Source organism: Myxine glutinosa, chromosome 12, assembly GCF_964187855.1.
Source record: "Myxine glutinosa chromosome 12, kmMyxGlut1.1, whole genome shotgun sequence".
NCBI lineage: Eukaryota > Metazoa > Chordata > Myxini > Myxiniformes > Myxinidae > Myxine > Myxine glutinosa.
The window spans coordinates 20,341,091-20,368,710 of record NC_136272.1 but is presented as its reverse complement, the minus strand read 5'-3'; the positions used below and the strand labels follow the sequence as shown (position 1 = coordinate 20,368,710).

Below are 27,620 nucleotides of genomic sequence, written 5' to 3'. Positions count from 1 at the left end.
CCTGTGTTGTGGACATTGGGGGATGTGGAACATTGGGGAACTCCAAGCATGTACACTTAGTTGGCAAAATAAACCCCCAAAATGGGTAAAATGTGGAATAGCACATTTAACGTGCCATCGGTAAAGACGAGTCGCCGGCAGAGCTCCTTGTTGCTCAGTGTTGGCAGATTCGTTACAGCCAGACGGTTTTCAACCACCAACGACCAACGTGTATGCAAATTAATTGGGACATATTTGATGACGTATTTGATCACATTTGATGACAAGGGGACATATTTTATCCATTCCCACCTGGCGGACCCTTCGGTCGTTAGAAGACCACTGACCGTAGTAATAACTACAATTAATGTCTCAATGCATGAACATCCAATGGAAATTATGGTTAAAAGCAGTAAATAATCCTAACACCGGAAGCCATTTTCTCCTCGATCTTCATTCCTCTGTAATATGTTTAAAGAGCGTCTTTTGAGTAAAAACAAAGCTTCGTTTTAAAAACTGAGAATGCTGGATTATTATGTTTCTCACTTCACATCTTTGCATGGAGTAATGCAACTTAACGGAATTGTCCACAATTTCCATGGACATTGCCCCATATTGTTCATAGTTGGACGTGAACACACACATGATTTCACATTTGCATTGCACAGCCACTCGAGGACGAGACATATTGCTGTCTGCGCATACATCACTGTGAAGGAAGTGATTTCACAGGTGTGGAAGAAAGAGAGACACATCAGCTCTGAAATGTTGGACTGGGAGAGTGTGGCCAGCCATGTGCAACCTGGTAGAGCTGGGGGTTGCAGGCTCATCCATAAATCCAGATGAAAGTTGCACAGGAATATTTATGCAACCTGAAATTATGTTTGCTTTAATTAATTATTGCTGAATACTCCACGGTCTTTGATCCTCCCAAGTACTGAAGTTCTTTTTCTGAGTTTTTTTTATTTGTGGGCAAAATCTAGGTTTTGGAAGAGCGAGGAGACATAGCAAACTAGACCGGCACTCGGTAGAGCGCATACCGCTGCCAGGCTGAACTGTTTAGGTTTTTTTTGTTTTTTTTTTGTATGCAAGATCGAGGCTCGTGTAAGAGCTAACATCAATCACAAAAGAAACAAACAGACACAAAACATACAATAAAGGGAGCAGGAGACAAGATGGGGAGAGAGAGGGAAGCGCACAAGTACAACAGCAGAGAACAGGGACATCGGGAGATCTGTGGGGGAGAGAGGGCTTGGGGGGAGGAGGCATGGGAAGGCAGGAGGGGAGGTCGGGGGGGGGGGGGGGCGTGGGAGAGGTATAAAACACATAGACACTGCTAGAAGTTCCAGGAAAGAAGTCGGTATTTCAAGAAAAATTGGATCTGGGGTGAATTAACGGGGGTAGAAGAGATCAAGGTTTTCGATGGGGGAAGATAAGAGATGCTGGTGAACAGCTGTTTTAAAGACCTGGAGGGAGGAGTGGGATTGAAGAGAGTGAGGGAGTTTGTTCCAGAGGCGGGAGTAAAGGGGAATGAAGGAGTGAAGGTGAATAGAGGGTCTTGATTTTAGCAATTTCACCAGAAGAGGGTTGCAGGCAAATCTTGTGCGACCTGTAGGAATATTTGGGGGACAGAGCACAGAGAGAGCATGGGGAGCAAGGCCGGAGAGGAGTTGGTAGAAGACAGAAAGACCACCTACCTGCCTGTGGTGAGTGAGTGAAAGGCCCTTTAAGCCTCGGAGTTAGTTTTGTTTCCCACTGATAGGCTGGATCGGGATTTGGACCTGAACCAAAATCTAATCAGCTTGTTCTTGTCACCTACTTAACTCGTCCACCAAGTTTTGTCATAACCCATCCACAACCTTTTGAAATACTGTGTCATGTAATAGATGGCTTTTTGGCTCGATCTCTCAATGCTGAAGAATCACTTGAAAAAAAAGCAAAAATTATAGTATCCGGATCTTCACCAAAATAGGATCAATTTGTTCTTGTCGCACAACCAACCTGTCCACCAAGATTCGTCTGAATCTGTCCATAACCTTTTGAGATAACCCTGCAACCCTGGAAGTTACTGCTACGACTGCGACTACGACTACCACCATTAATTGCTCTGGTTAGATTTTTATTTTATTTACCAAAGTATTTCACAAACTGTCTGGTCAGGCCTGACGTTCAACTGGACAAACTTGCAATTTGCTCAGAGTGCAGGTGTTAACTCGACGACTCTTCGCTGAAGGACACCGTGGGATGCTGAATGGTCCATCAACTACGGCTTGCAGACAGGACTTCCAGTTTAACGTCCAACATATAATCGGGCTGGCAATGGCACCCAGATTAGGCAGGTCAAAGGTCAGTTTGTCACCACTATGCCATCCTGTTGGATTTCTGGAGGAAGAATAATTATATGATCACATGATAAATCATGGAGTGTGTTTAGAATTATTTTGAAGCTCAAGGGTTTGGAACACTTTTGTTGACAAACATAGCTAATAGGTGCATTATTGTGCTTCGATTTATAGGTCAACCTGTAGACTGAACTCCATCTGGTGGACAACAAGGTGTTTGCATAGACTTTCCGGTAAAGGATGATCACTGTGCTTCGGTCATGCTCCCGCACATCACTGTTTTTACTATTTTTTTTTTGTTTGATCCGATTGTGAAAAAGCAAATGGGATTTCCGATTTTGACATGTACTGTAGCTTTAGAACTTTAAGCAGCAAAGGTCATGATGAATGATTTCGCTTTTTGGGTGTTAAATTTTTATTTATCACAGCTTTAAACACTGACTGATCTCCATATTAACTGGATTGGAGGGGAACCTCATTTTTTGAAGCCAATTGACCGCCATCTTTGTTCTCCCATCACGAACACGAATGAATGGGACTGTTAGTAACTAAGGTGAATGCCAGTTATCGATGAAATGTGATTGCATTTTGAAGCAAGTATTTGTATTGACGCAAACGGGATTTTCTGTGTTGCGGGAGAAGCAATATGGCGGATAGATCGCTTCCGGTGGCTTCAGGCACGCCCAACCCATTAACTTTAGACACCTTATCCAGTTACTATAGAGATCAAAGGTTAGTACGATCCTGTGATTCCCTGCTTTCTTGTTAACATGAATTTTAAACAGCTGCACATTAATGATTTTTTTTTTCTTAACGCAAAAAAGGTTGAGTCACATCCTAGCTTACATTTATGCTATACACCTCCAAACACTGCTCCATTCACATGCACATTTGCAAATCTTGTTAAATAACAATCTGCTTCTGTATATCAATATTTAAATGGAATCTTTACCGTATGGTTGTTGCGATGGAATAAAAAGTCACTTTTTCGAGAATTTTTGTACGGCGTGCTTATACTTTCCTTTTGAAGCAATATATCGGCAATGCACGATTGCAGTGCAGTACTGTACAACTCCACGTACAGGAGTGTGTTCAGTTACCAAGCAGCTAGCTAGCGATTGCCAAGCCAGCCGTTCCTTAGCAACGGTTTCGAATGAAATAATTGCTTGAGTGCTTAAGCCACTTGGCGAGCGCTCTACAAGAAACATGGTAACTAATCACGACCCTATTGTCTATATTTCATGTAGAAACTCAATCTTCGTTTGAAAAATTAAATGGTTATTTAAAAATAATAATGAATGTCTCATGGGATATTGGTTCGTCGGTCGGTGGTGTATGACGATATTTATTTTTGGAAAGGCTGGTTTCACGTTATATATATTTTATTATTATTATTATTATTATTTTACAGGTGCATCAAGATATACATTGTGCCTCTGCAGGATTGCTAAAAATGAACCTATTCGGTGCATTTGTATGAAGCGATTCAGAGCATAATCTTCGGTGCATTTTTGTGTTATATATAGATGCTCGTAGATCTGGCCAACGGAATTTCTTTTTCACTATTCGTGTAGTCTTTCGATCTATATGCCAGAATATACGTAATATAAAGCGATATTATCGATTAATTAACATTGTTTGTTCTTCCCTCGATCGAATGGCAACGGTGTGTTAAGTTACAAAGTTTTTCATGGAGCACTCGCCAAGTGGTTGAAGCACTTAAGCAAGCACTCCATTCGAAGCCGTTGATAAGGAACGGCTGGCTTGGCAAATGATAGCAAGCTGCTTGGAAACTGATCACAATCCTGATTCTTTCATTGGTTCACTTTCATCTCCTGTGCGTGCTCACGTGGCAGGATTGCCCGTTCCTCATTCCTTCCGGAATAACGATGGATCATCCGGTCGGTTCGTACCGCCACGGTGAGTGACCCCACACAATGGTTTACCTCACTGATTCCATTCTGTACTTGCATTTTGCGTAATGACTGTCGTGATGAAGAACCGCCGAGGTCATCAGTCAGTCACCGTGACGCGTACGTAACGTCATTCCCAACACGAACCTCTTTGCATGAAATACCTTGACGTTTACTCACCGCCTGGGTTCTTGCTTCGTGCGCACCGTACACGGTCGCGACCCGTTGTTGTGAGATTGTTTTCAGAAACCCCAAGTACCAGACCCTCTTATACCACAGAAACCCCAAGTACCAGACCCTCTTATACCACAGAAACCCCAAGTACCAGACCCTCTTGTACCACCGAAACCCAAAGTACCAGACCCTCTTATACCACAGAAACCCAAAGTACCAGACCCTCTTATACCACAGAAACCCCAAGTACCAGATCCTCTTATACCACAGAAACCCCAAGTACCAGACCTTGTACCACAGAAACCCCAAGTACCAGACCCTCTTGTACTACCGAAACCCAAAGTACCAGACCCTCTTATACCACCGAAACCCCAAGTACCAGACCCTCTTGTACCACCGAAACACAAAGTACCAGACCCTCTTGTACCACAGAAACCCCAAGTACCAGACCCTCTTATACCACAGAAACCCCAAGTACCAGATCCTCTTATACCACAGAAACCCCAAGTACCAGACCCTCTTGTACCACCGAAACCCAAAGTACCAGACCCTCTTATACCACAGAAACCCCAAGTACCAGACCCTCTTATACCACAGAAACCCCAAGTACCAGACCCTCTTATACCACAGAAACCCCAAGTACCAGACCCTCTTATACCACAGAAACCCCAATAGTCCAGGAGCAAAGACCATACCTATTACCAGGTGGTTATCGTTCAACACCACTTTGAACCTGTGGAAAGGGACCCTGTGGAGCAGTTCCAGCGATGAGAGTATGTGGTTATACCTTTGGAGCATACAAGGTTTCTTCCTCACCTTAATGAAACAATACATTTCAGATTTACCTTTCTGATATGAGGCATAGCAGGTTCTGTGATACCTGGCTTCACCTGCCATCGTCATTGTTGACAGCAGCAATGATCATCGTGTTACGTGCTCCTCCCCAAACCCCGGTCACGGTGTACCTCCGAGCCCCGAAAGAAGTCACGGCAGAAAGATGTGTTATTCTGTGTGTCAAAGATCAATGGTGAAACCACACCAATTGTTACCAACAAACAAGTATTGTATTAAGGTCACACAAGAATAACAGCACAAGTCTGCTCCACTGGATTAAATTTGCACCATCTCTCTGGCTCCGACCTCACCCTCTCTGACCACTTAGCCATCACTCTGACCATCAACATCCCCGCCCCAACACCAAGGCATTATCGCACTATCAACTTCCGTAAGCTAAACGCTCTTTCACCTACCTCATTCTCATCCACCCTCTCTGAAAAAATGTCCACTTCTCCCTTCATTGACCTCCACACCCCTTCTGACCTCACTGACTACTACAACCACACTCTCTCCTCCTGCCTTGACCAGCTTGCGCCTGTAAAAACCAAAACAGTTTCTTTCACCCATTCTGCTCCCTGGTTTACCCCTGAACTCCGCCTGATGAAAACTCGTGCTCGCCAACTTGAAAGACTCCGCAATAAAACGGGTCTCACAGTTCACTCCCAAGCCTACAAGGACCACCTACAACACTACAAAGATGCCCTCTCCCGTGCCCGCTCCGCCTACTACTCTCAAATTATCCACTCTGGCTCCGGAAACCCAAAAGCACTCTTCTCGACAATAAACAAACTCCTCCGCCCCCTGAACACCACCACCCAGTCATTCACAGTAGACAACTGCATCTCCTTCCTCTCTTTCTTCCAACGCAAAATTGACAACATCTACAACAGCTTGACCACCGCCGCACCCGCTCCTCCTCCAACCACCTGCCCCCCCTTGTCCTGCCATCCCCTGTCTCGGTTCTCCCCAATCTCCCCTACTGACCTCTCTGAACTCCTCATAGGAATGAAAACTGCCACCTGCACTCTTGACCCCATCCCCTCCAGCTTTGTCAAGGCCTCCCTCCCTGCTCTCTCTCCACTTATCATTGCAACAATAAACTCCTCCCTGTCTACAGGCATCGTCCCACCTTCCCTCAAAATTGCTGCTGTTACCCCCATTCTAAAAAAACCTGGTCTAAACCCTGACACCCTAAACAACTTCAGACCCATCTCCAACCTACCCTTTCTGTCAAAAGTTTTGGAATGCGCTGTAGCCACTCAACTCAAACATCATCTCTCTGCCAATAACCTGTATGAAACATTCCAAATCCGGAATCCGCTCCAACCACAGTACTGAAACTGCTCACCTCAAAATCACCAACGACCTTCTCCTCTCCTCTGACGCTGGCAACCTCAACATTCTCGTCCTCCTCGACCTCAGCGCTGCCTTTGACACCATCGATCACACCATCCTCCTCACCCGACTTGAATCCACCTTTATCGTTACCGGCACTGCCCTCTCTTGGATTAAATCATACCTCTCTGACAGACGCCAGTTCATCTCCATCAATAACTGCAAATCCCCCACTGCTCCCCTCCTCCAAGGTGTCCCCAAAGGTTCAGTTCTTGGGTCCCTCCTCTTCATCCTCTACCTGTCCCACCCTCGGTCACTTAATCCGCCGTCATGGTCTCCAATTCCACTGCTTCGCCGATGACATCCAGCTTTTCATCTCCACCAAGTCCGTCTCCACCGACACCCACTCTATCCTGACAAACTGCATCACTGAAATAAAATCCTGGCTTCAAATCAACTTCCTCAAGCTTAACTGTGATAAATCTGAAATAATCATCATTGGCCCAAAAACGCTTACAAAATCCACCCATAACTTTGCCCTCAACATCGACGGTATCCCAGTATCCACCTCCCCTCACATCCGGAATCTTGGCGTCATCTTTGACCAAACCCTTTCCTTCGACAAATACACTAAACAGATCACAAAGTCAGCCTTCTTTCACCTGAAAAACATTGCCTGTCTCCGCTCATCCCTCTCCTCCACGGCTGCAGAAACCCTCATCCACGCCTTCATCACCTCCCGTCTGGACTACTGCAATAGCCTCCTCTATGGTTCACCCTAAAAAATCACCAATAAACTCCAATACATTCAGAACTCCGCTGCCCGTCTACTCACCCATTCCCGGACCCGTGACCACATCACCCCTGTCCTTTACAAGCTTCACTGGCTCCCCATCCCCCAGAGAATCCAGTACAAAATCCTCCTCTTGACATACAAAGCCCTCCATAACCTGGCCCCATCCTACCTGGCTGACCTCCTCTCCAGACACACTCCCACCCGCAACCTCCGCTCTGCTGGTACCAACCTCCTGACCCCCTCCATCCGGACCAAATTCAGATCCTGGGGGGACAGGGCCTTCTCCATCGCTGCTCCCACCCTCTGGAACTCACTACCTCACACCATCAGAGACTCCTCCTCACTCACCACATTCAAAACATCACTAAAGACCCACCTGTTCAACACTGCATTCAACATTCAACCCACAGCATTTAACCCCCGACTATCTCTTCTCCTTCTCCCTCCTTTTGCTTTAAATATTTCCCTATTGATTCTTGTCTTTTTGCAATTGTTGTTTTCATGTATTGTTATGCATTATGTTTTCCACTCTGTCAAAGCGCCTTTGGGCTTCTGGAAAAGCGCTATACAAAATAAATGAATTATTATTATTATTATTATTACTAGGACGTGCCCGTACGTGGGTGCCCGTTCCTTGCCAAAAAAAAAAAAAAAAAAAATTTGTGTAGGGGTGTGTGTGTGTAAACATCCTAGGGCGTGCCCGTACGTGGGTGCAAAAAAACATGCGTGCAAACAACAACAAAAAAAAACTTTGAAACCACGTGGCAGTAACGACCACAGAACCCCCCCCCCCTCTATTTACATGAATGGTTTGGTCCATTCGCAACGACCACAGAACCCCCCCCTCTATTTACATGAAATGGTTTGGTCCATTCGCAAAGCCAAAGCGAACGGCGAACGGCTAAATCGCCATAGCTCGGTAACTACTTCTCCGATTAATATGAAACCTTGAAAAGGCACATCCTCGGGTCCCCAGCAATATACCTGGCAAGTTTCAAGTATATCGGACCCGTGGTTGTCGAGAAACAGCGGTCACAGACACACAGACATACACACAGACATACAGAGATTACTGGAATTATAGATAGATAAGAACAATATTAATCAATCGTACAACCAATATATCATTCTTATGATGGTACCATCAGTTTCGTACTATATAACTCACTGTGCTCCAAGTGAGCGAAAATAACATTCCCAAAGTCTCTGTCCCGGCCTCAAGCCAAAGTCGATCCATGCTCCGGTGATCGCAAGAACGATGTCGTATCGAGACCAGAATCCAGTTCGGCTGACAGTTGAGTCACGCTGCCAAAGATGCGCAAAGGTGCCCTCAAGAGGTGACTGGGAAATCACACCTTCGGGTATGAACGTTCAACGGCTCCCAAACGGCGAACTGCAAATTCCCACTCAAAATCCATGTGTCACACGCAAACCAGGCGAACGGCTGGATGCAGTGAAATGGTTGAAGTGAGGTGAAAAGCCTGGAGCGATGCGAAATCGGGCGCGAGGCAAAATGGCTGACGGGCCTGTACTTGAGACGTAACGGCACTCCAACGATTCTCTTCGGAATCGACCGCAAAACCTGCCACGCAGGTTTATCTGTCACAGCGATAACAACTCTGTCGCAGGAATCCCTTTCCCAGGAAACCCAAAGTTCACTCGTGCCCCCCGTTCGCCAGCATTTGCTCAAGACCTCAAAGCAGCTCGGCTTCTTCTCGACCTCACTTGCTCCGCCTCTTTCTTCCTCTTCTTCTTCGTCCGGTTTTCTCTCGATCCCGTTTCTGGTTTCTTTTAAAACATTAAATTTTTTTACCTTTTGAAAACGGTTATCTCTATTTCACTTAAACGATAACAATAGTAGTACATGGAACCAAAAATGTTTACAGTGGATGAGAACCACAACAACGGAAGTGACGAATCCGTAACAATCGGCATGCCATCAGCTTTTGCTGCCTGTGTGATTGTGTTACCTGCGTGGAAAGTACCAGCCCTGACCTGGCAGATTATGCATTTCTCCAAGTTTGTGAGCCCCTTTTCCTTTGGTAGCGCAGTAGGTTCATGCAGATCTCCTCGCTGTCTGAGCTGAGCATCGTATCAAATGCGGAATAACATAAAACTAACCGATCATGAGAAAGAAGAAGGCCACTCCTTTTACATCTTCATATGAATATGGCTGCCAAAGTAGTTTCTTGGATATTTGGCATACTCCTGGATGGATCGCCACTCCGACGCAGGACACTCGAATAGCTCATTCATCCCAGTAAGCTGGTACTCATTTTGACGACCTCGGAGGGATGACAGGCTGAGTCAACCCATCTGGTGCTAATTCAACGACAAGACAGGGGCTCAAACTCAACACCCTAAGATATTAAGCCAACATCTTAACCGTTAAGCCAACACCAGGTTTTACCGATCATGAAGCAAACCTAAATTGCACATCATGCACGTATAATAATTGTATATCGGTGATCCAAATAGGATTTTAAAGGGGCATAGCAAGTGTTACGGAGCTGTATATCGATTTAATTGTGATTTAATTGTGGAAACAAGCGTTGAGATTTCTCTTGAGCTGCTACGCTCTGTTTTGAGGGGTGCATATCTTTTTAAAACTAACTACAAGTCGTGGCCAAAAATATTGGCACCCTGGCACCTTTTTCAAATAACTCTCACAATTTTCTCTAAAAATAAGTTGAAATTGGCAAAGGTATTTGGTCTTCACAATTCATTATTTCACTGTTAATATTACAGAACCTTTGTTTTTGATTCAGAACATAATATATCCTTTTAAATCAGAAAATACCTGTAAAAAGAAATTGCATTGACAAAATTATTGACACTTTAGATTTAATATTTGGTAGCACAGCCTTTGGACAAAATAACTGCAGTCAAGCACTTCCTATAGCTATGAATGAGCTTCCTACGCCTCTCTACTGGCAGTTTGTCCCACTCTTCTTGTGAAAACTGCTCCAGTTCTCCCAGATTTGAAGGGTGCCTTCTCCCAACTGCTGTTTTCAGATCTCTCAGATTTGAAGGGTGCCTTCTCCCAACTGCTGTTTTCAGATCTCGCCACAAGTGTCCAATGGGATTTAGATCTGGACTCGTTGCTGGACACTTCAGAACTGGTCCAGCGTTTTGTCTTGAACCATTCCTGGGTGCTTTTTGAAGTGCGTTTGGGGTCATTGTCCTGCTGCAAGAACCATGACCTTCGACAGAGACCCAGCTTTCTGACACTTGGTTGAACATTGCGCTCCAAAATGCCTTGGCAATCTCCTGATTTCATGATGCCATGCACACATTCAAGGTACCCGGTGCCAGAGGCAGCACAGCAACCCCAAAACATCACTGAACCTCCTCCATGGCTAACTGTAGGGAAGGTGTTCTTTTCTTTGAAGGTTTAAATTTAGATTTCTGGGAACATAGAGATGATGTGCTTTACCAAAAAGTTCTAATTTGGTCTCATCTCTCCACAGGACGTTCTCCCAGAAAGATTTTGGCTTGTTCAGGTGTGTTTTGGCAAACTCCAGTCGGGCTTTCTTATGTCTCTCTCTCAGCTGTGGGGTCCTCCTAGGTCTCCTACCATAGAACCCCCTTTCAACGAGTTGGCGACGGATGGTGTGAGTTGAAACTGTCGTACCTTGTGTCTGAAGGTCAGCTTGAATCTGTTTGGCTGTTGATCGAGGTGCTTTCTCCACCATTCAAACAATCCTTCGCTGCAATCTTCGATCATGTTTTCTCTTGCGGCCACGTCCAGGGAGATTGGCTATAATGCCATGGGCCTTAAACTTCCTGATAACATTGTGTATGGTGGACACAGGAACATCAAGGTTTCTGAAGATGGATTTGTAGCCTTGAGATTGTCCATGCTTGGCTACAATCTTGTGTCTGACCACCTCAGACAATTCTCTGATTTTCTTTCTTTTCTCTATGCTCATTGTGGTACACACAGTGACACAAAACAGCAGAATGACTCCTTTTCTCTCTTCAAACTGGTTGAATGAGTGATTTTATATTGCAGGCACCTGCAACTCGCCACAGGTGAGTTCAATTCCAAAGTAAAGGAGAATCACCTGCTTGAAATCTAATGATTTCTAAGAACTTTTCGGTTCGGTTTCGGTTCTCCCCCCCCCAACCCCCCCCCCCTTGCCTTCCAATCCCTCCTTCCTCCAAGCCCTCTCCCTCCCACAGATCTTCGGATGTCCCTCTTCTCTGCTGTTATGCTTGTGTGCTTCCCTCTCTCTCCCCATCTTGTCTCCTGCTCCCATTATTGTATGTTTTGTGTGTCTGTTTTTTTAATTTGTGATTGTTGTTAGCTCTGACATGAGCCTCGATCTTGTATACAACGGAAAAAAAAAACTTCTAAAAGGTGCCAATAATATTGTCCGGGCCATTTTAGGATTTCTGTGGGGAATAAGCTAAGATTTAGTAATTTTTTCAACTTTTTTTGTTTTGTTCCACTGCAAACCAAAGAAATACATATGTGGACACCAAAATATTTTTTTAATTTCAACATTATTCTTGAAGAAATGGTGCATTAGTTGAAAAAAGTGCAAGGGTGCCAATATTTTTGGCCACAACTGTACATAGTGAAGGAGGAATTGGGGGTCTTCTGTTCGCGAACCTGTGAAGGTTTAATGACCCATCGGTTCTTTTGCCACTGCCGCTCAATTTCAACCCACTGTGTGTGGGTCTGTGGAGAAGATTCAGCTTATCTGTGTACATCTATGCAGTGAGATATTCTTCATTAAACTCCGTCAACAATTCATTGGATCTGCATGTCAGACATTAAACGTTGCTCTTTTTATTCCCTCGGCACCATTTTGGGTGATCTCTGCGCCATTTTGGGTGATTTCCACACCATTTTGAGAAGGAAATCTATGTGTTGACTTCTGGGCACGCAGCGAGTGCACCGGTAACCTTGAGGGTATCACGGCAGAAAAACAGAACAATTATGGTTCACCATTTTGAAATTGCCATTCTATCGTCTGAATATTGAAAATTATGTTTAAGAGATGATTTGAATCACAGATTTCGTCCTAGCAATGGCAGGTTAGACGTGCCCCGTGAACAGAACCGAGTCACTGTAAACGGCACACGCACAAAAGGCCTTGTATAGCATTCATATGTCATTTCAAAAGTCCCGTATTGGCACAACATGGCACCATACTCAAATGGCCCAGCTGGAACACTGTATACGAACGATAGATGGACGTATTGTCATAAGAAACAGATGTGTTTTTTTACTGAGGGATAATTTGAAACAGAAATATTGTCTCCCATCCCCAGAAATATAAACACCACAAAAATTGATATCGTATAATCATAACAAAATGTTATGATTTATGGGAGTGAGACATGGGTAATGAACGTAGAGCAGCAACGAAGGCTGGAAAGGGTGGAAATGCGAATGGTTCGGTGGATGTGTGGAGTATCGTTGAGAGAGAGGAAGACAAATGATGAATTGCGAAAAGATGATGGGAATAGAGCCTGTGATGGATGCTGTGAAGAGGAACAGGTTGAGATGGTTTGGTCATGTGTTGAGGAAGGATGAAAGGGACTGGTTGAGAAGAGTGATGGAAATGAATGTAGAAGGAAGTAGAGGACGGGGAAGACCGAGAAAGACTTGGCTAAAGATGGTGGAAGAAGAAATGCGGGCAAGGGGGTTAACATGGGGAGATGCAGAAAATAGGGTAAAATGGAGAAGATTGTCATGGGGCCCGCAAGGCTAACCCCCGCTCTAGCAGGGAAAATGGCCTTAAAATTCTGTTGTACCATGTATTCCATTTAAAACCAGATTCGGGGGCATATTGTCTGGAGCCTCAGCTCTGAGTTTGGGAAGTCGGTGGTTCAAACCTCAACCGAGTCGTGCAAAAGATTAAAACAAAATGGTGCGAGCTGCTTCCTTGCTTGACGATCAGCATTGGAAAGGATAGAGCACAGGCAAATAACGCTGGGAATGCAATGGCAAATCACCTAGTATAACCCTTGCTAAGAAACTGCTTCGGCAAAACCAACACTTTGTAAAGAGTATGGATCATCATCGTCATCATCATCATCATCATCATCATCATCACACTTAAGAGCAGGATTGGTGACATCTATCTATAATTCCAGTAATCTCTCTGTGTGTGTGTGTGTGTATGTGTGTGTGTATGTGTGTGTGTGTCTGTGTGTTTGTCTGTGACCGCTGTTTCTCGACAACTACCGGTCCGATATACTTGAAACTTGCCAGGTATATTGCTGGGGACCCGAGGATGTGCCTTTTCAAGGTTTCATATTAATCGGAGAAGTAGTTACCGAGCTATGGCGATTTAGCCGTTCGCCGTTCGCTTTGGCTTTGCGAATGGACCAAACCATTTCATGTAAATAGAGGGGGGGGGGGGGGGGTTCTACCGTACTCGCAAGCCGTTCGCTTTGGCTTTGCGAATGGACCAAACCATTTCATGTAAATAGAGGGGGGGGGGGGGGGTTCTGTGGTCGTTACTGCCACGTGGTTTCAAAGTTTTTTTTTGTTGTTGTTGTTTGCACGCATGTTTTTTTGCACCCACGTACGGGCACGCCCTAGTAGTAAGAATACAGGACATCTCTCGCGATGAACCCGAGTCCATGGGCCTATCACTTCGTCATCACAGACAGGTCAGTGGTCGGTGTCTTCTACCACCTCGTTTCTGGTCTTGCACCCTCTGCTCTTTCTGTGCTTTGCCCCCCCCCCCACCCCACCCCCACTCCAGGTTTCTGCAGGGCATACACAGTTAACCATTCCACATACTCTTCAATCTCATTCGTCTCTCCAGGTCTTCAAAACAGCTCTTCACCACCATCTTAGATCTTCCTCAATCCAAAACCATGATCTTTTCTACCCTTGTTAACCCAGCACTCCAAATCCTCCTCCTTCCAATTTTCCCTCCTTGGAGTTTCCTTCTGTATCCATCTTGTCCACACCATGCATCCTCCCCTGCCCCCCCCCCGTTCCTCCCCACACCCATTGCCTGTCCAAGTTTCTCTTGATCTTTGCCTTCGGCTCTGCTGTTGGTGTTTGACCCCTCTCTCTATTGTTCCTTTTGCATCCTGTTTTGTCCTGACCCATTCCGTGTACCAGCTCTTCCATGAGCTTCGACTATGTATGCAAAGAAATAAATAACTCTTGACTTCCAGTCATGTTTGGCTGGGTGCAGCAAGTGAATCGGTTCTGTACATATTCTGATAGAGAATTGTAACATGAATCCCTCGGTGCCTCAATATTGAAACTTTGTTGAGTCTGTACAAAGATTGTGTCTGTACAAAGATTTTGTAGCTGTCATACCCGCCCCTTCGCGGACATTGTAGCCTGTATCTTCAAATCTAAACTTCAATTTGAAACCACATACTATCTTATCTCAAATTGTTCCAGAGGGTCACTTCCCAAAATTATTCGAGCAGTCTAAAGCCGTAATGGAGTGTTGAATGAATTTCTTTATTTTGGCCCATATTAAAAATAGCTCTTGGACTAATTTCACTATGCCTTGATCCAAATTTTACTAGACCTTGATTAAACTCAAATATTCCAAAGAAATCATTATTACCAGACGTTATTGTGACTAAGAAAGTTGAGATACTACATTTTAACATGACTTGAATGTCCCCAAACCCTCACCCAATAGCATCAAAGAGAAAACCTTATACGGGGATGGAATCTGGAGACCCGAACCAGCTGTTCGACGATACGAGTTTTGGAACACCTTACGGAGGCGCACAGCCCCCTCAGCCGGGCCACTGGGGCAGCTGGAGCCATGGCGGACCCACCGGCAATGTCTATGCCGGAGGGCCAAGACCCTCGGAGCAGGCATTTAACGTGCCGGCTTTCCTGTCCGACCCGATGACGAATCCTATGACCAACATGGCAATGGCGTATGGCTCCACGCTGGCAAACCAAGGAAAGGAGGCCATGGAGAAAAATGTAAGAATTGATTTTGTCATTGGGTCAGTTGAGGGAGTTCCGAGTGGGGTTGATCGGTCCTTTTTGCCATACTAGGTTTTTGTGGATTGACATGGTATGAGTTTTTGTAAACTAGATCCACACTTGAACCTGATTTGTGTGCGTTGCATTTCTTTTATTCTTATTTTTACAATATCCTTCCTCATTTCAGATTGACAAGTACATCTCGGTGAACAGGCTGAAGTACTACTTTGCTGTGGACACAGTGTACGTAGGGAAGAAACTGGGAATCCTCTTGTTCCCATACATGCATAAGGTAAATGTGACCTTTATATGCCTTTTGGGGCTGTCACTAATCCAGCGTATGTGTGTGTATATATATATTGTTATGTCGGTGGGGTAGTGACATATATATATATATATATATATATATATATATATATATATATATATATATATATATATATATATATGACGGGTTGGCCCCCCCTTTGGAACTCAAGAAGAGGCACCTTGAAGCAGCAAATGAGGTTTAATGAAAAATCGAGCAAACACAATATTGTGGAGCATGCCTTGAAATCACAGGGCCTCGTCACACAAGACCTGCAAGTCCAAGCCACCCTCTAAAAACTCCGCAAAATTCAATTTGTTATATACATGAAATAACAGGAAAAACGCTGCGCTAATTATGACCTCAGACAAGAGAGGGCCTTTGAAGACACAAAAAGGAAGATATTTCTCAGGCTCTAATTCCAAACAAGCTGGGCTTTCCAAGGCCCAGCGATGCATTCCTATAATAAAGTTCTATGATGTGAACATTTGGTAGTGAAACATAAGAAACCAGGCACACAAAGATCAAGGGATACATATTACATCATCCCCTGTTCGAGGTTAACTTACAACTATTCCCATAATTTTCTTCCTTAGAAGATGGTGGAAAAATGTCCCCAAGGTTGGATATGACCGAGTCGTGAATCAACATGTTTTGCAGTGAATCTAGTTTCACAATTAAATATATATTTCTCAGGTGCCCTGTGTCACGTGGTGTGCCCCCCATGTCCCCCCTTTGGCTTTACGACAACTCTTCGGAGCATACAGCAATCAGTTAAAACGAAACATATTTTGGTTATTGGTAAAAATACATAACGGTATTTTTTACCTTTACCTTAAGAAGGCATAACAGTTCACATATATATTGTTACAGACGTGGCTTGGATGTTATTCACCGAGCGGTTTTGGGATGACCACGTCTGCACAAGATTATACTCGATATTATACCCGAACGTTGACTAGTCGCGCGATGCTAGGTCAATGAAGGAACAGACACACGGCTGGGATTAAAATGACGACACCAGGGATACGGTTCTCAAGACCTCCGGAGGAGATTATATTCGTGCGGAAGGTCAGATTACAGGGACGAGAGGTACAGCACAGAAAGGTGGGCACTTAGACACAACCTTATATTAACCCCAACAGACGACAGGCAAACGGGACAAGGCTGACTCACACGGGGATTGATAGCAGGAAAGCGGGTATCGATGGCTCCAGGTGCACCTGGGCTCAGGGCAGAATCGACCCGGTTCGGTCCGGTCCAAAGATGCGGGGAGGTATCGTCGCGCTGGGGGTGGCGGTGGCTTCCTCTGCTCTCCGTAGTTCAGGCGCATCTGACGTCACGTCCGCTACGTGGCCGCGTATATCCGGCGGGGAGTGACACGCCCTCAGCTCGTCAGCTCCGCCTCGTGGAATCGGCACGTTGCTTCTCATTGGGTGCGTGCGGGGGGGGTTACCGGCTCCGCCCCTGACGAGGAGCTGACAAGGAGCCCCTTCGTGGTAACCCCGTGGAGCGCATGGTCTGGAGCGCATCGTCTGGAGCGCATTGTCGATGGCGGCGAACCGAGCCGGTGGGAGGACGCACACTCCCCCCCGCGCAGCGCCCCTCTGTTGTTGTAGACGGGGAAGAAGATGGGAGGAGGTACGGGAAAGGTCCTAAACTCACTACTGGTGCCATATAATCACATTCTGGTGCAACGAAGAGTCATAATTAATGGAAACGAGTCCTTAACTGACATAGACTAAGAATAACTAGCAAGATGTCCGAAAGTTGTCTACGTGTGATGCGGTGGACCTGGGCACGACATTTAATGGGGGAAAAAGGGGAAGGTCGGCTCTACTGATTGTTGTTTACAGACAATGGGACTAGGGAATGGGGGATTGGGGATAGTTGGGGAGTATTGGGGAAAATAGGGGAATATTTACAAGCGGATATGGAGGCCAAATTCCATATTCGCAACATTGCACCCTTCTCTACCCTCGGGGCGTCCCGACCCGATAAATTTTTACCTACTTTAGTGTGGCACGCAATGTAGTTCCCTCTACTATTAACTCTACCCTGAGTGCGACAGTTTTACAGATATTCACAAATGAGTAAATATGTCCCCCTGCGACGTTGCACCCTTCTCCTCTCAGAAACACACCCACAGGATAACCGAATCCGGAAAGAATTCGCAAACTAAACATACAGCCGGTAGGGAGCATTATTTACACAAGACTACGCTGATATTTACACTACGATCCAGGACCTGTTTTTGGAGGAACACATGCAGATGTTATGCATAGAGAGAGCACGCTTGCCAGCATCGATACACCAACCCACGAGTGCTCTGTGGCCGACGGCCTTTAATAACGTGCAGAGCACCCCTTCCAAGCATCAAGCACCACCGCATCACACAGTGAGCACCATCCGGTGCACCAATAAAGTGTTTATAAATCATTGTGTGGTGTCGCAGCCGGCCGATGTTCTGCCGCTGGTCTTGCCTTTGTGTGGTGCACTTGGCCTTCTTACTTCTTTTCAAAAATAAAGAAAGGCGCCAACCGCGTCCATTTCTGTATTTTGGCCTTCAGTGGTGTCAACTATAAGTGGTTCACCTGTTTGGCATAGGTGCCACGTTGACCCATAGGTCCTTCCACGGGTGGTGCTTGGCCGCAAAAGAACTGCGGTCCATTGTGGGTGGCCACAAACATTGCGGTCCGTATGGTGTATCGATCCAAGCAGCAAGCAGCGAAAGTGCAGGCCCACAACTGCGTAGCCAGCACCGCTCTCTCCTCTCTCTCTACCCCAAAGCCAGATCCTCGGAGGTGGGAGACAAAAGAAGAAGACAAGTGAGTAAGGTGGTAAGGGCGCAAAAGTGCACGCAATATAAGATGATGCACACTGGGGGCACATGGGAACCAGGTGAGACAGGTACGTTCTTATCGTACGCCCCCCCCACCAGGTAACCTACATGGCCCCTCCCTTACCCCTTACTGTATCCACAAAACTCAACACTACCCATAAACATCTATTTTACAAATCAACAAACATCCCTACTGTCTTCCCCGTTCCTCCCATAAACCAAATTCGTCTTCTCTCCCTCCTAACCAATCAAATTTGCCATTTTCAACTCTCATCAAAATTTGCCATTACCAATTCATCATCAGTCCCTCCTAGGGAGGGAGAGATGGAATCACCCCAATGTCTCATCCACGTCGTGATGCGTCTCACAATCCACACAGCAATTTCATTTCCTGCAACAAAACAAAGAAAACACAGGTGTGGAGTCATCATCATCACCACAGGTAAGTGGCTGCGTATGGTGCGACAGGTTCATCAATCCTAACTATTTCCTAAGTGACTTTAACAACTTTACACTACCCGGGGTCTTTCTCCGGCCAAACCATTGGCCCTCTTACACTATGGGTTCTAAAAACCAATTCCCATTGGCCAAACTGTGGTGCTCTTCAATTTGGGGTCTCACTCCCCCGATTCATCTCCCGGTGCCCTCGTACAATTTCTGGGCTGCGACGTGTACCTCTCCCAGTGGGTCTACCCACCTGCACACCTCCACCACTGCAGTTGCCTCCGAGCTTACCTGCTCCTTACCCTAACCTAACTACCAGGGGAAGGCCCTCTGGCACTCTCCCCACTCGGTGCCCTCTCTGGCACTGGGCTACCCGGGTCCATCCTCCGGATCCTCGGGCCCCATCCACAACTCTACCGGCTCCCAGAGCCCACCTGCGGCCTCACCTGGCCGACATCCTCACAGTGGTGGAGTGCCCAACCAACTACACACACTAACAGGCTACACGCCCCGCCATTTCCACAACACTAATGCACCCATTCACAACACCATTCTGCAACCGCACCACAAATGCCAATATCCAACCACAACTTACCTATACCCTCTACCTAACACTTACACTACCCGCCCCGGGTATTCGTGAAAGGGGTCCACTCTTCCCCCATCCACACCTTCGCACCATGCACACCACTCCGTACCACTTACTCCAACTCTCTCCACACACCTGTACTTGCACACCTGTGCTCTCCCACCTGGTGCCACCTGCACCCTTCTCTCCCCAAGCGCATTCGCGCTGATCCACAACACTCACTACTCATACACTGCTCCACACACCTGTCCAGTTGCACACCTGTGCAATCACTCCTGTTCAATTCTCACACACACGGCATCATCTCAGCTAACTACTCCCTTCTGAAACTTGCGCTTCCCAGTCGTCCCTTTAAACTATTGCGCTCCCACGTCATTATCATCCCCACTAATCTACCTGCGTCCCCACTACAGGTATCAGTCACTAACTAAACTTAACGTTACCTAATGTCAATCTCTTCTAGATCCCTACAATATAACCTAACCCACCCGGGCTAGTTTCCACTGCCATACACCCCATAAGCTATTGCTCCTTTGCCCCCACACATGGGAAGGGTGGCAGGGATGCCATCCCACCACATCGGGGGTCTCTCACTACCAATTTTGCACATCAAATTTCAACAAATCAAAAATTTGCCAATCACTACCCATCATCTGCCAATCACTACTGCCAATCCCTTGCCAATCATCAAATTTTGTTTTTCTCCAGTTTTGGGTCCAAAACACTATCCTCATCACCCGTCTACTCACTAATGCCTCTCGGTGCGCCAATTCCTGTCCAAAGCCCGGCTTCGTAAAGCCAAGCCATGGATGCTGGTTGTTTTGTGCCGGCGGCTGGATGCGTCCGGCATTCGGGGCAGGGACGGGGGCTTACCCGGGCCGAGATCCCACGCACCACCTCGGCGTGGAGCCATCCAATGTCCCGATCTCGACCTGCCGGCGCGTCTCAACAAAACGTGGTCGCCATGACGACCCTTCCTACCCAGCTGCCCGCTCCACCTAGTGGAGCACGGACGCGGCCGTTCAAAGCGAGGCCCGGCACGCACCGAGGGCCCGCTTCGGCTAAAAGTCGACCTAACCTCTAACCTGGTTACCGTCGATGCTTCACCTGGATTCTTACACCCCGCAGCCCGTTCCTTGCTCACACATCCAGCCGTCTCCATGCTCCTCGTACCTTTCCTTACACACCTCGGTACTCTCATTCCACTCACAGCCTTGGTCACACACCTGACCACCGAACATTTTGGCACACATTCGTTGGTCGCACACCTCACCAATACACCTCTTCGCACCCCCTCCTCTGTCACCTCCTCTGTGACAATCACAGGTGTGCTCTCATTCGCACACCCAACCACGTGCCTCACTACCAACTCCAGCGTGCATTCCCACTCACGCTCTACCATTCTAGGTGTGCATCCTTCCATCCCAGGTGTACATCCTCGCTCACCTGTCACAACCAACTCACTCTCCTTGTCACTCTCACTACTCTCACCTCCATTCTTGACAGCGCACTCACCCTTACTCTTGACAGCGCACTCTTTCCTCATGCACCTGTCCGTTACACACCTTTCTCGCGCACACTCTCCCGTTACGCCCTCTGTAACACTCACCACAGGTGGACACTCTTCCTTACTTCTGACAGCGCACTCTTTCCTCATGCGCCTGTCCGTCACACACCTTTCTCGCGCACACTCTCCCGTTACACCCTCTGTAACACTCACCACAGGTGGACACTCTTCCTTACTTCTGACAGCGCACTCTTTCCTCATGCACCTGTCCGTCACACACCTTTCTCGCGCACACTCTCCCGTCACACCCTCTGTAACACTCACCACACCACGCTTCCATGTGCTCCCTCGCACATGTGCTACGACCGACTCACTCTCGCCAGCACCCTCACTCCTTGGCACGCACTTTTTCCTCACACACCCCAGAGTCGGACTTTCTCGCTCACCTCCTTTTTCGCACACCAGACCTGTCGCACACTTCACCCACGGCCTCTCACGAACACCCGGGTCCATCTCGACCCCCAAGCTTCTTAAATCCCCTGGCGCATCATACGCACGACCATATTGGTCACCACTTACACCGGGTCCTCTTCCTCTTCGCTTCTCCTCCATCACCTGCGAATCCCTCATCCGGTTAATGAGCACATCATCACGATCCAAACACAGACTTTGGACCAATTCTTTTATCTCCTCTTTTATTTCTTTCTTATCCCCTCTCCGTCGCTTCTTAATTTCGCTCATCCCTTCTTCCACTTCTTCTAGTTTCTGCTTCACCTCTTTCATTCCCCGGTACGTCTCCTCAAGCTCGTCCTCCAAGGCTACCTTGACCGTTTCCATGTGCGTCCTCACCTGCCGGTCCTTCGTCTCCATTACCTCTATCACCTCGTCCAACCTCGTTGTCAGTCCCTCACGTACCGTCTGACACTGCCTCTTTGTCGCTATCAAGTCGTTTTTTATGTCGTTTTGTGTCGCTTTTAACCCTCCTAATACCGCAGTGTTCCTTTGAACCTGCTCCACTAACTCCGTTTGTCCCACCGTCAGCTGCTCCACCTCCTGCGTCAGGTCCTCTATGCCCCCTTGTAACTTTACAGTCCCCTTTCTCACCTCCTTCTCCATGTGCTCCTTACAGTGCCTCACCTCCTCGCGCACTCCTCCGACCTCCTCACTCACTCCTCTCCTGATCTCCTCTCCCATCACTTGCATCTCCTGCCCAGATGCCACCCTCATCTGCTCCATTTCCTCCCTGTGAGCATCCAGTTTGGTTTCTACCCCCATTCTGACCCCCTCTATCTGCTGCCCCATTTGGTTAACTTCCCTTTCCGCTTGGTCCCTCATGTCCCTCAATTTGCCTTCCATGGTGTTTTCTAACCCCTCTAACCCTTTTTGCATCCCTTCCATTTGATTCTCTTGAGCGGCCATTCTGTTTTCTACCCCCGTTAACCCCTCCTGTATTTCCCCTAATCTATCGTCTAATTTCCCAAATTTCATGTCTAATCCCTTAAAATTATTGTCTAATCCCTTAAAATTATTGTCTAATCCCTCACTGGTACCCCTCGCTTCGTCCCTCATTACCCCTATTTTGCCCTCCAATCGCTCACCCTGAGCATCCATCCGGTTCCCCATTACCCCCATTTGGTCCTCCAATCGCTCACCCTGAGCATCCATCCGGTTCCCCATCCGCTCACTATCAGCCCTCATTCCCATCATTATTCTGCTTTCCATTTCTTCATTATTCTTGTCCATAAGGGCCTTCATTTGCATAAAAAACAAGTTCAAATCCACCGGGGGCGCTGCCACGGTCGCTGGCGCGGTGATCAGCGAGGCGCCATTTTGCGCGCCCGCTTCTTCGTGCGTGACGGCGCTATTTTGCGAACCTGCCGCCCTCACTGCTTCGCTCTCCTCCTGTCCCTCATTTTGGTCCTGGATCGACCCTACCTCTCTCTCCTCTACCGGACCCCAGCTGTCTTGATCCGCCATAGCGCGACTTTCAAAATTCGGTTTTTATTTTTATTTTCGTAAAACAAATTCAAATTTCGGCCGTTATAATTTCGCGCGGGAAACGCGCTCCGAATCGATTCTAACTGTTACAAATTTGGGCCTAATAAATTTAGTCCCGGGTTCGAATTCCACTCCTCGACACCAATTGTTACAGACGTGGCTTGGATGTTATTCACCGAGCGGTTTTGGGATGACCACGTCTGCACAAGATTATACTCGATATTATACCCGAACGTTGACTAGTCGCGCGATGCTAGGTCAATGAAGGAACAGACACACGGCTGGGATTAAAATGACGACACCAGGGATACGGTTCTCAAGACCTCCGGAGGAGATTATATTCGTGCGGAAGGTCAGATTACAGGGACGAGAGGTACAGCACAGAAAGGTGGGCACTTAGACACAACCTTATATTAACCCCAACAGACGACAGGCAAACGGGACAAGGCTGACTCACACGGGGATTGATAGCAGGAAAGCGGGTATCGATGGCTCCAGGTGCACCTGGGCTCAGGGCAGAATCGACCCGGTTCGGTCCGGTCCAAAGATGCGGGGAGGTATCGTCGCGCTGGGGGTGGCGGTGGCTTCCTCTGCTCTCCGTAGTTCAGGCGCATCTGACGTCACGTCCGCTACGTGGCCGCGTATATCCGGCGGGGAGTGACACGCCCTCAGCTCGTCAGCTCCGCCTCGTGGAATCGGCACGTTGCTTCTCATTGGGTGCGTGCGGGGGGGGTTACCGGCTCCGCCCCTGAAGAGGAGCTGACAAGGAGCCCCTTCGTGGTAACCCCGTGGAGCGCATGGTCTGGAGCGCATCGTCTGGAGCGCATTGTCGATGGCGGCGAACCGAGCCGGTGGGAGGACGCACACTCCCCCCCCGCGCAGCGCCCCTCTGTTGTTGTAGACGGGGAAGAAGATGGGAGGAGGTACGGGAAAGGTCCTAAACTCACTACTGGTGCCATATAATCACATTCTGGTGCAACGAAGAGTCATAATTAATGGAAACGAGTCCTTAACTGACATAGACTAAGAATAACTAGCAAGATGTCCGAAAGTTGTCTACGTGTGATGCGGTGGACCTGGGCACGACATTTAATGGGGGAAAAAGGGGAAGGTCGGCTCTACTGATTGTTGTTTACAGACAATGGGACTAGGGAATGGGGGATTGGGGATAGTTGGGGAGTATTGGGGAAAATAGGGGAATATTTACAAGCGGATATGGAGGCCAAATTCCATATTCGCAACAATATATATATATATATATATATATATATATATATATATATATATATATTGTTACGGACACGACTTTGATGTTATGGTGGGCCGAGCGGAATGGCCGCCGTGTCCGCACAAGTTACCCGATTATACTCGAACCTTGGCCGAGTCGCGCTACGCTAGATCAATGAAGGAAAAGGACACAACGGCTGGGATTAAAATGACACGACACCAGGGATACGGTTCTCAAGACCTCCGGAGGAGGTTATATTAGTTCGGAACGTTTAGATTACAGGGATGAGAGGTACAGCATAGTAAGATAGGCACTTAATTACGGTCTTATAGTAGCCCCGACAGACGACAGATAAACAGGACAAAACTGACTCACACGGGGATTGATGGCAAGGAAAGCGGGTAGTCGATGGCTCAAGGTGCACTCTTGGCTCAAGGACAGAATCGACCCGGTCCGGTCCAGAGATGCGGGAGGTCTCTCTCAGCGCTCGAGGTCGCGACTTGTCTCTTCTTCAAGCTCGGGGCGCATCTGATCTCACATCCGGTAAGTCGCTGCGCATATCCGGCGGGGAGTTACACGCCCTCGGCTCGTTAGCTCCGCCCCAGATGGAATCGGCCCGCCGCTTCTCACTGGCTGCGGGGGGTTACCGGGCTCCGCCCCTGACGAGGAGCTGACAGCCAGCCCCTTCGTGGTAACCCCGTGGAGCGCATGGGCAATGGCGGCTAACCGAGCCGGAGTGAGGACGCACACTCCCCGCGCCGCGCCGCGCCCCTCTGTTGTTGTAGTTGTTGTTGTAGTTGTTGTTGTAGTTGTTGTGGTTGTTGTTGCATGGGGAAGATGGGAGGAGGTATGGGGAGGTCCTAAACTCACTACTGGTGCCATACAATCACATTCTGGTGCAACGAAGAGTCAGAATTAATGGAAACGAGTCCTTAACTGACATAGACTAAGAATAACTAGCAAGATGTCCGAAAGTTGTCTACGTGAGATGCGGTGGACCTGGGCACGACATTTAATGGGGGAAAAAGGGGAAGGTCGGTTCTACAGAGTTGTTTACAGACAATGGGACTAGGGAATGGGGGATTGGGGATAGTTGGGGAGTATTGGGGAAATAGGGGAATATTTACAAGCGGATATGGAGGCCAAATCCCATATCCGCAACATTGCACCCTTCTCTACCCTCGGGGCGGCCCGACCCGATAAATTTTTACCTATTTTAGTGTGGCACTCAGATGTAGTTCCCTCTACTATTAACTCTACCCTGAGTGCGACAGTTTTACAGATATTCACAAATGAGTAAATATGTCCCCCTGCGACGTTGCACCCTTCTCCTCACAGAAGCACACCCACAGGATAACCGAATCGCGGAAAGAATTCGCAAACTAAACATACAGCCGGTAGGGAGCATTATTTACACAAGACTACGCTGATATTTACACTACGATCCAGGACCTGTTTTTGGAGGAACACATGCAGATGTTATGCAAAGAGAGAGCACGCATGCCAGCATCGATACACCAACCCACGAGTGCTCTGTGGCCTTACGGCCTTTAATAATGTGCAGAGCACCCCTTCCAAGCACCAAAAGCACCACCCCAGCACCAATCGGTGCAGTCACCATTGTTTATTAAAATAAAAACAACAACCCCTAACCCTGCAGGTGTCTCTTGCTCTTCGTGTGGTGCACTTGGCCTTCTTGCTTCCCTAGAAATAAAGAAAGGCGCCAACCGCGTCCATTTCTTTATTGTGGCCGTCAGGGGGCCAACTAAAAGTGGTTCACCTGTATGGCATAGGTGCCACGTTGACCCATAGGTCCATCCACGGGTGGTGCTTGGCCGCAAAAGAACTGCGGTCCATGGTGGGCGGCCACAAACATTGCGGTCCATATGGTGTATCGATCCAGGCAGCAAGCAGCGAAAGTGCAGGCCCACAACTGCGGAGCCAGCCCCTCTCGCTCCTCTCTCTCTGCCCCAAAGCCAGATCCTCGGAGGTGGGAGACAAAAGAAAAGACAAGTGAGTAAGGTGGTAAGGGCGCAAAAGTGCACGCAATGTAAGGTAATGCACACTGGGGGCACATGGGAACCAGGTGAGACAGGTACGTTCCTACCGTACGCCCCCCCCCCCACCAGGTAACCTACATGGCCCCTCCCTTACCCCTTACTGTTTCCACAAAACACAACACTACCCATAAACATCTACTTTACAAATCAACAAACGTCCCTACTGTCTTCCCCGTTCCTCCCATAAACCTAATTCGTCTTCTCTCCCTCCTAACCAATCAAATTTGCCATTTTCAACTCTCATCAAAATTTGCCATCTCCAACTGAACATCAAAATTTGCCATTACCAATTCATCATCAGTCCCTCCTAAGGAGGGAGAGATGGAATCACCCCAATGTCTCATCCACGTCGTGATGCGTCTCACCAATCCACAGCAATCTCATTTCCTGCAACAAAACAAAGAAAACACAGGTGTGGAGTCATCATCACCACAGGTAAGTGGCTGCGTATGGTGCGACAGGTTCATCAATCCTAACTATTTCCTAAATGACTTTAACAACTTTACATTACCCGGGGTCTTTCTCCTGCCAAACCATTGGCCCTCTTACACTATGGGTTCTAAAAACCAATTCCCATTGACCCAACTGTGGTGCTTTTCAATTTGGGGTCTCACTCCCCCGATTCATCTCCCGGTGCCCTCGCACAATTTCTGGGCTGTGGCGTGTACCTCTCCCAGCGGGTCTACCCACCTGCACACCTCCACCACTGCAGTTGCCTCCGAGCTTACCTGCTCCTTACCCTAACCGAACTACCTGGGGAAGGCCCTCTGGCGCTCTCCCCACTCGGTGCCCTCTCTGGCACTGGGCTACCCGGGTCCGTCCTCCGGATCCTCGGGCCCCATCCACAACTCTACCGGCTCCCAGAGCCCACCTGCGGCCTCACCTGGCCGACATCCTCACAGTGGTGGAGTGCCCAACCAACTACACACACTAACAGGCTACACGCCCAGCCATTTCCACAACACTAATGCACCCATCCACAATACCATTCTGTCACCCGCACCACAGATGCCAATATCCAACCACAATTTACCTGTACCCTCTACCTAACACTTACACTACCCGCCCCGGGTATCCGTGATGGGGGTCCACTCTTCCCCCATTCACACCTTCGCACCATGCACACCACTCCGTACCACTTACTCCAACTCTCTCCACACACCTGTACCTGCACACCTGTGCTCTCACACCTGGTGCCACCTGCACCCTTCTCTCCCCAAGCGCATTCGCGCTGATCCACACACCCACTACTCATACACTGCTCCACACTGCTCCAGTTGCACACCTGTGCAATCACACCTGTTCAATTCTCACACACACGGCATCATCTCAG

At 47.8% G+C, this 27,620-nt stretch overlaps 1 protein-coding gene across 1 annotated transcript in view; it reads left to right on the top strand.

The window, feature by feature from the left end:
* The first annotated feature begins 3,823 nt into the window (after positions 1-3,823).
* Positions 3,824-27,620, top strand: part of LOC137438145 (protein YIF1B) — a 54,612-nt gene continuing 30,815 nt past the window's right edge. Inside the window, exons 1-3 of the mRNA XM_068133127.2 lie at positions 3,824-4,241; positions 15,014-15,309; positions 15,500-15,604. Coding sequence (XP_067989228.2) covers positions 4,211-4,241; positions 15,014-15,309; positions 15,500-15,604 — 432 coding nt within the window. The 5' untranslated portion in view covers positions 3,824-4,210. The remainder of the gene's footprint in view (positions 4,242-15,013; positions 15,310-15,499; positions 15,605-27,620) is intronic.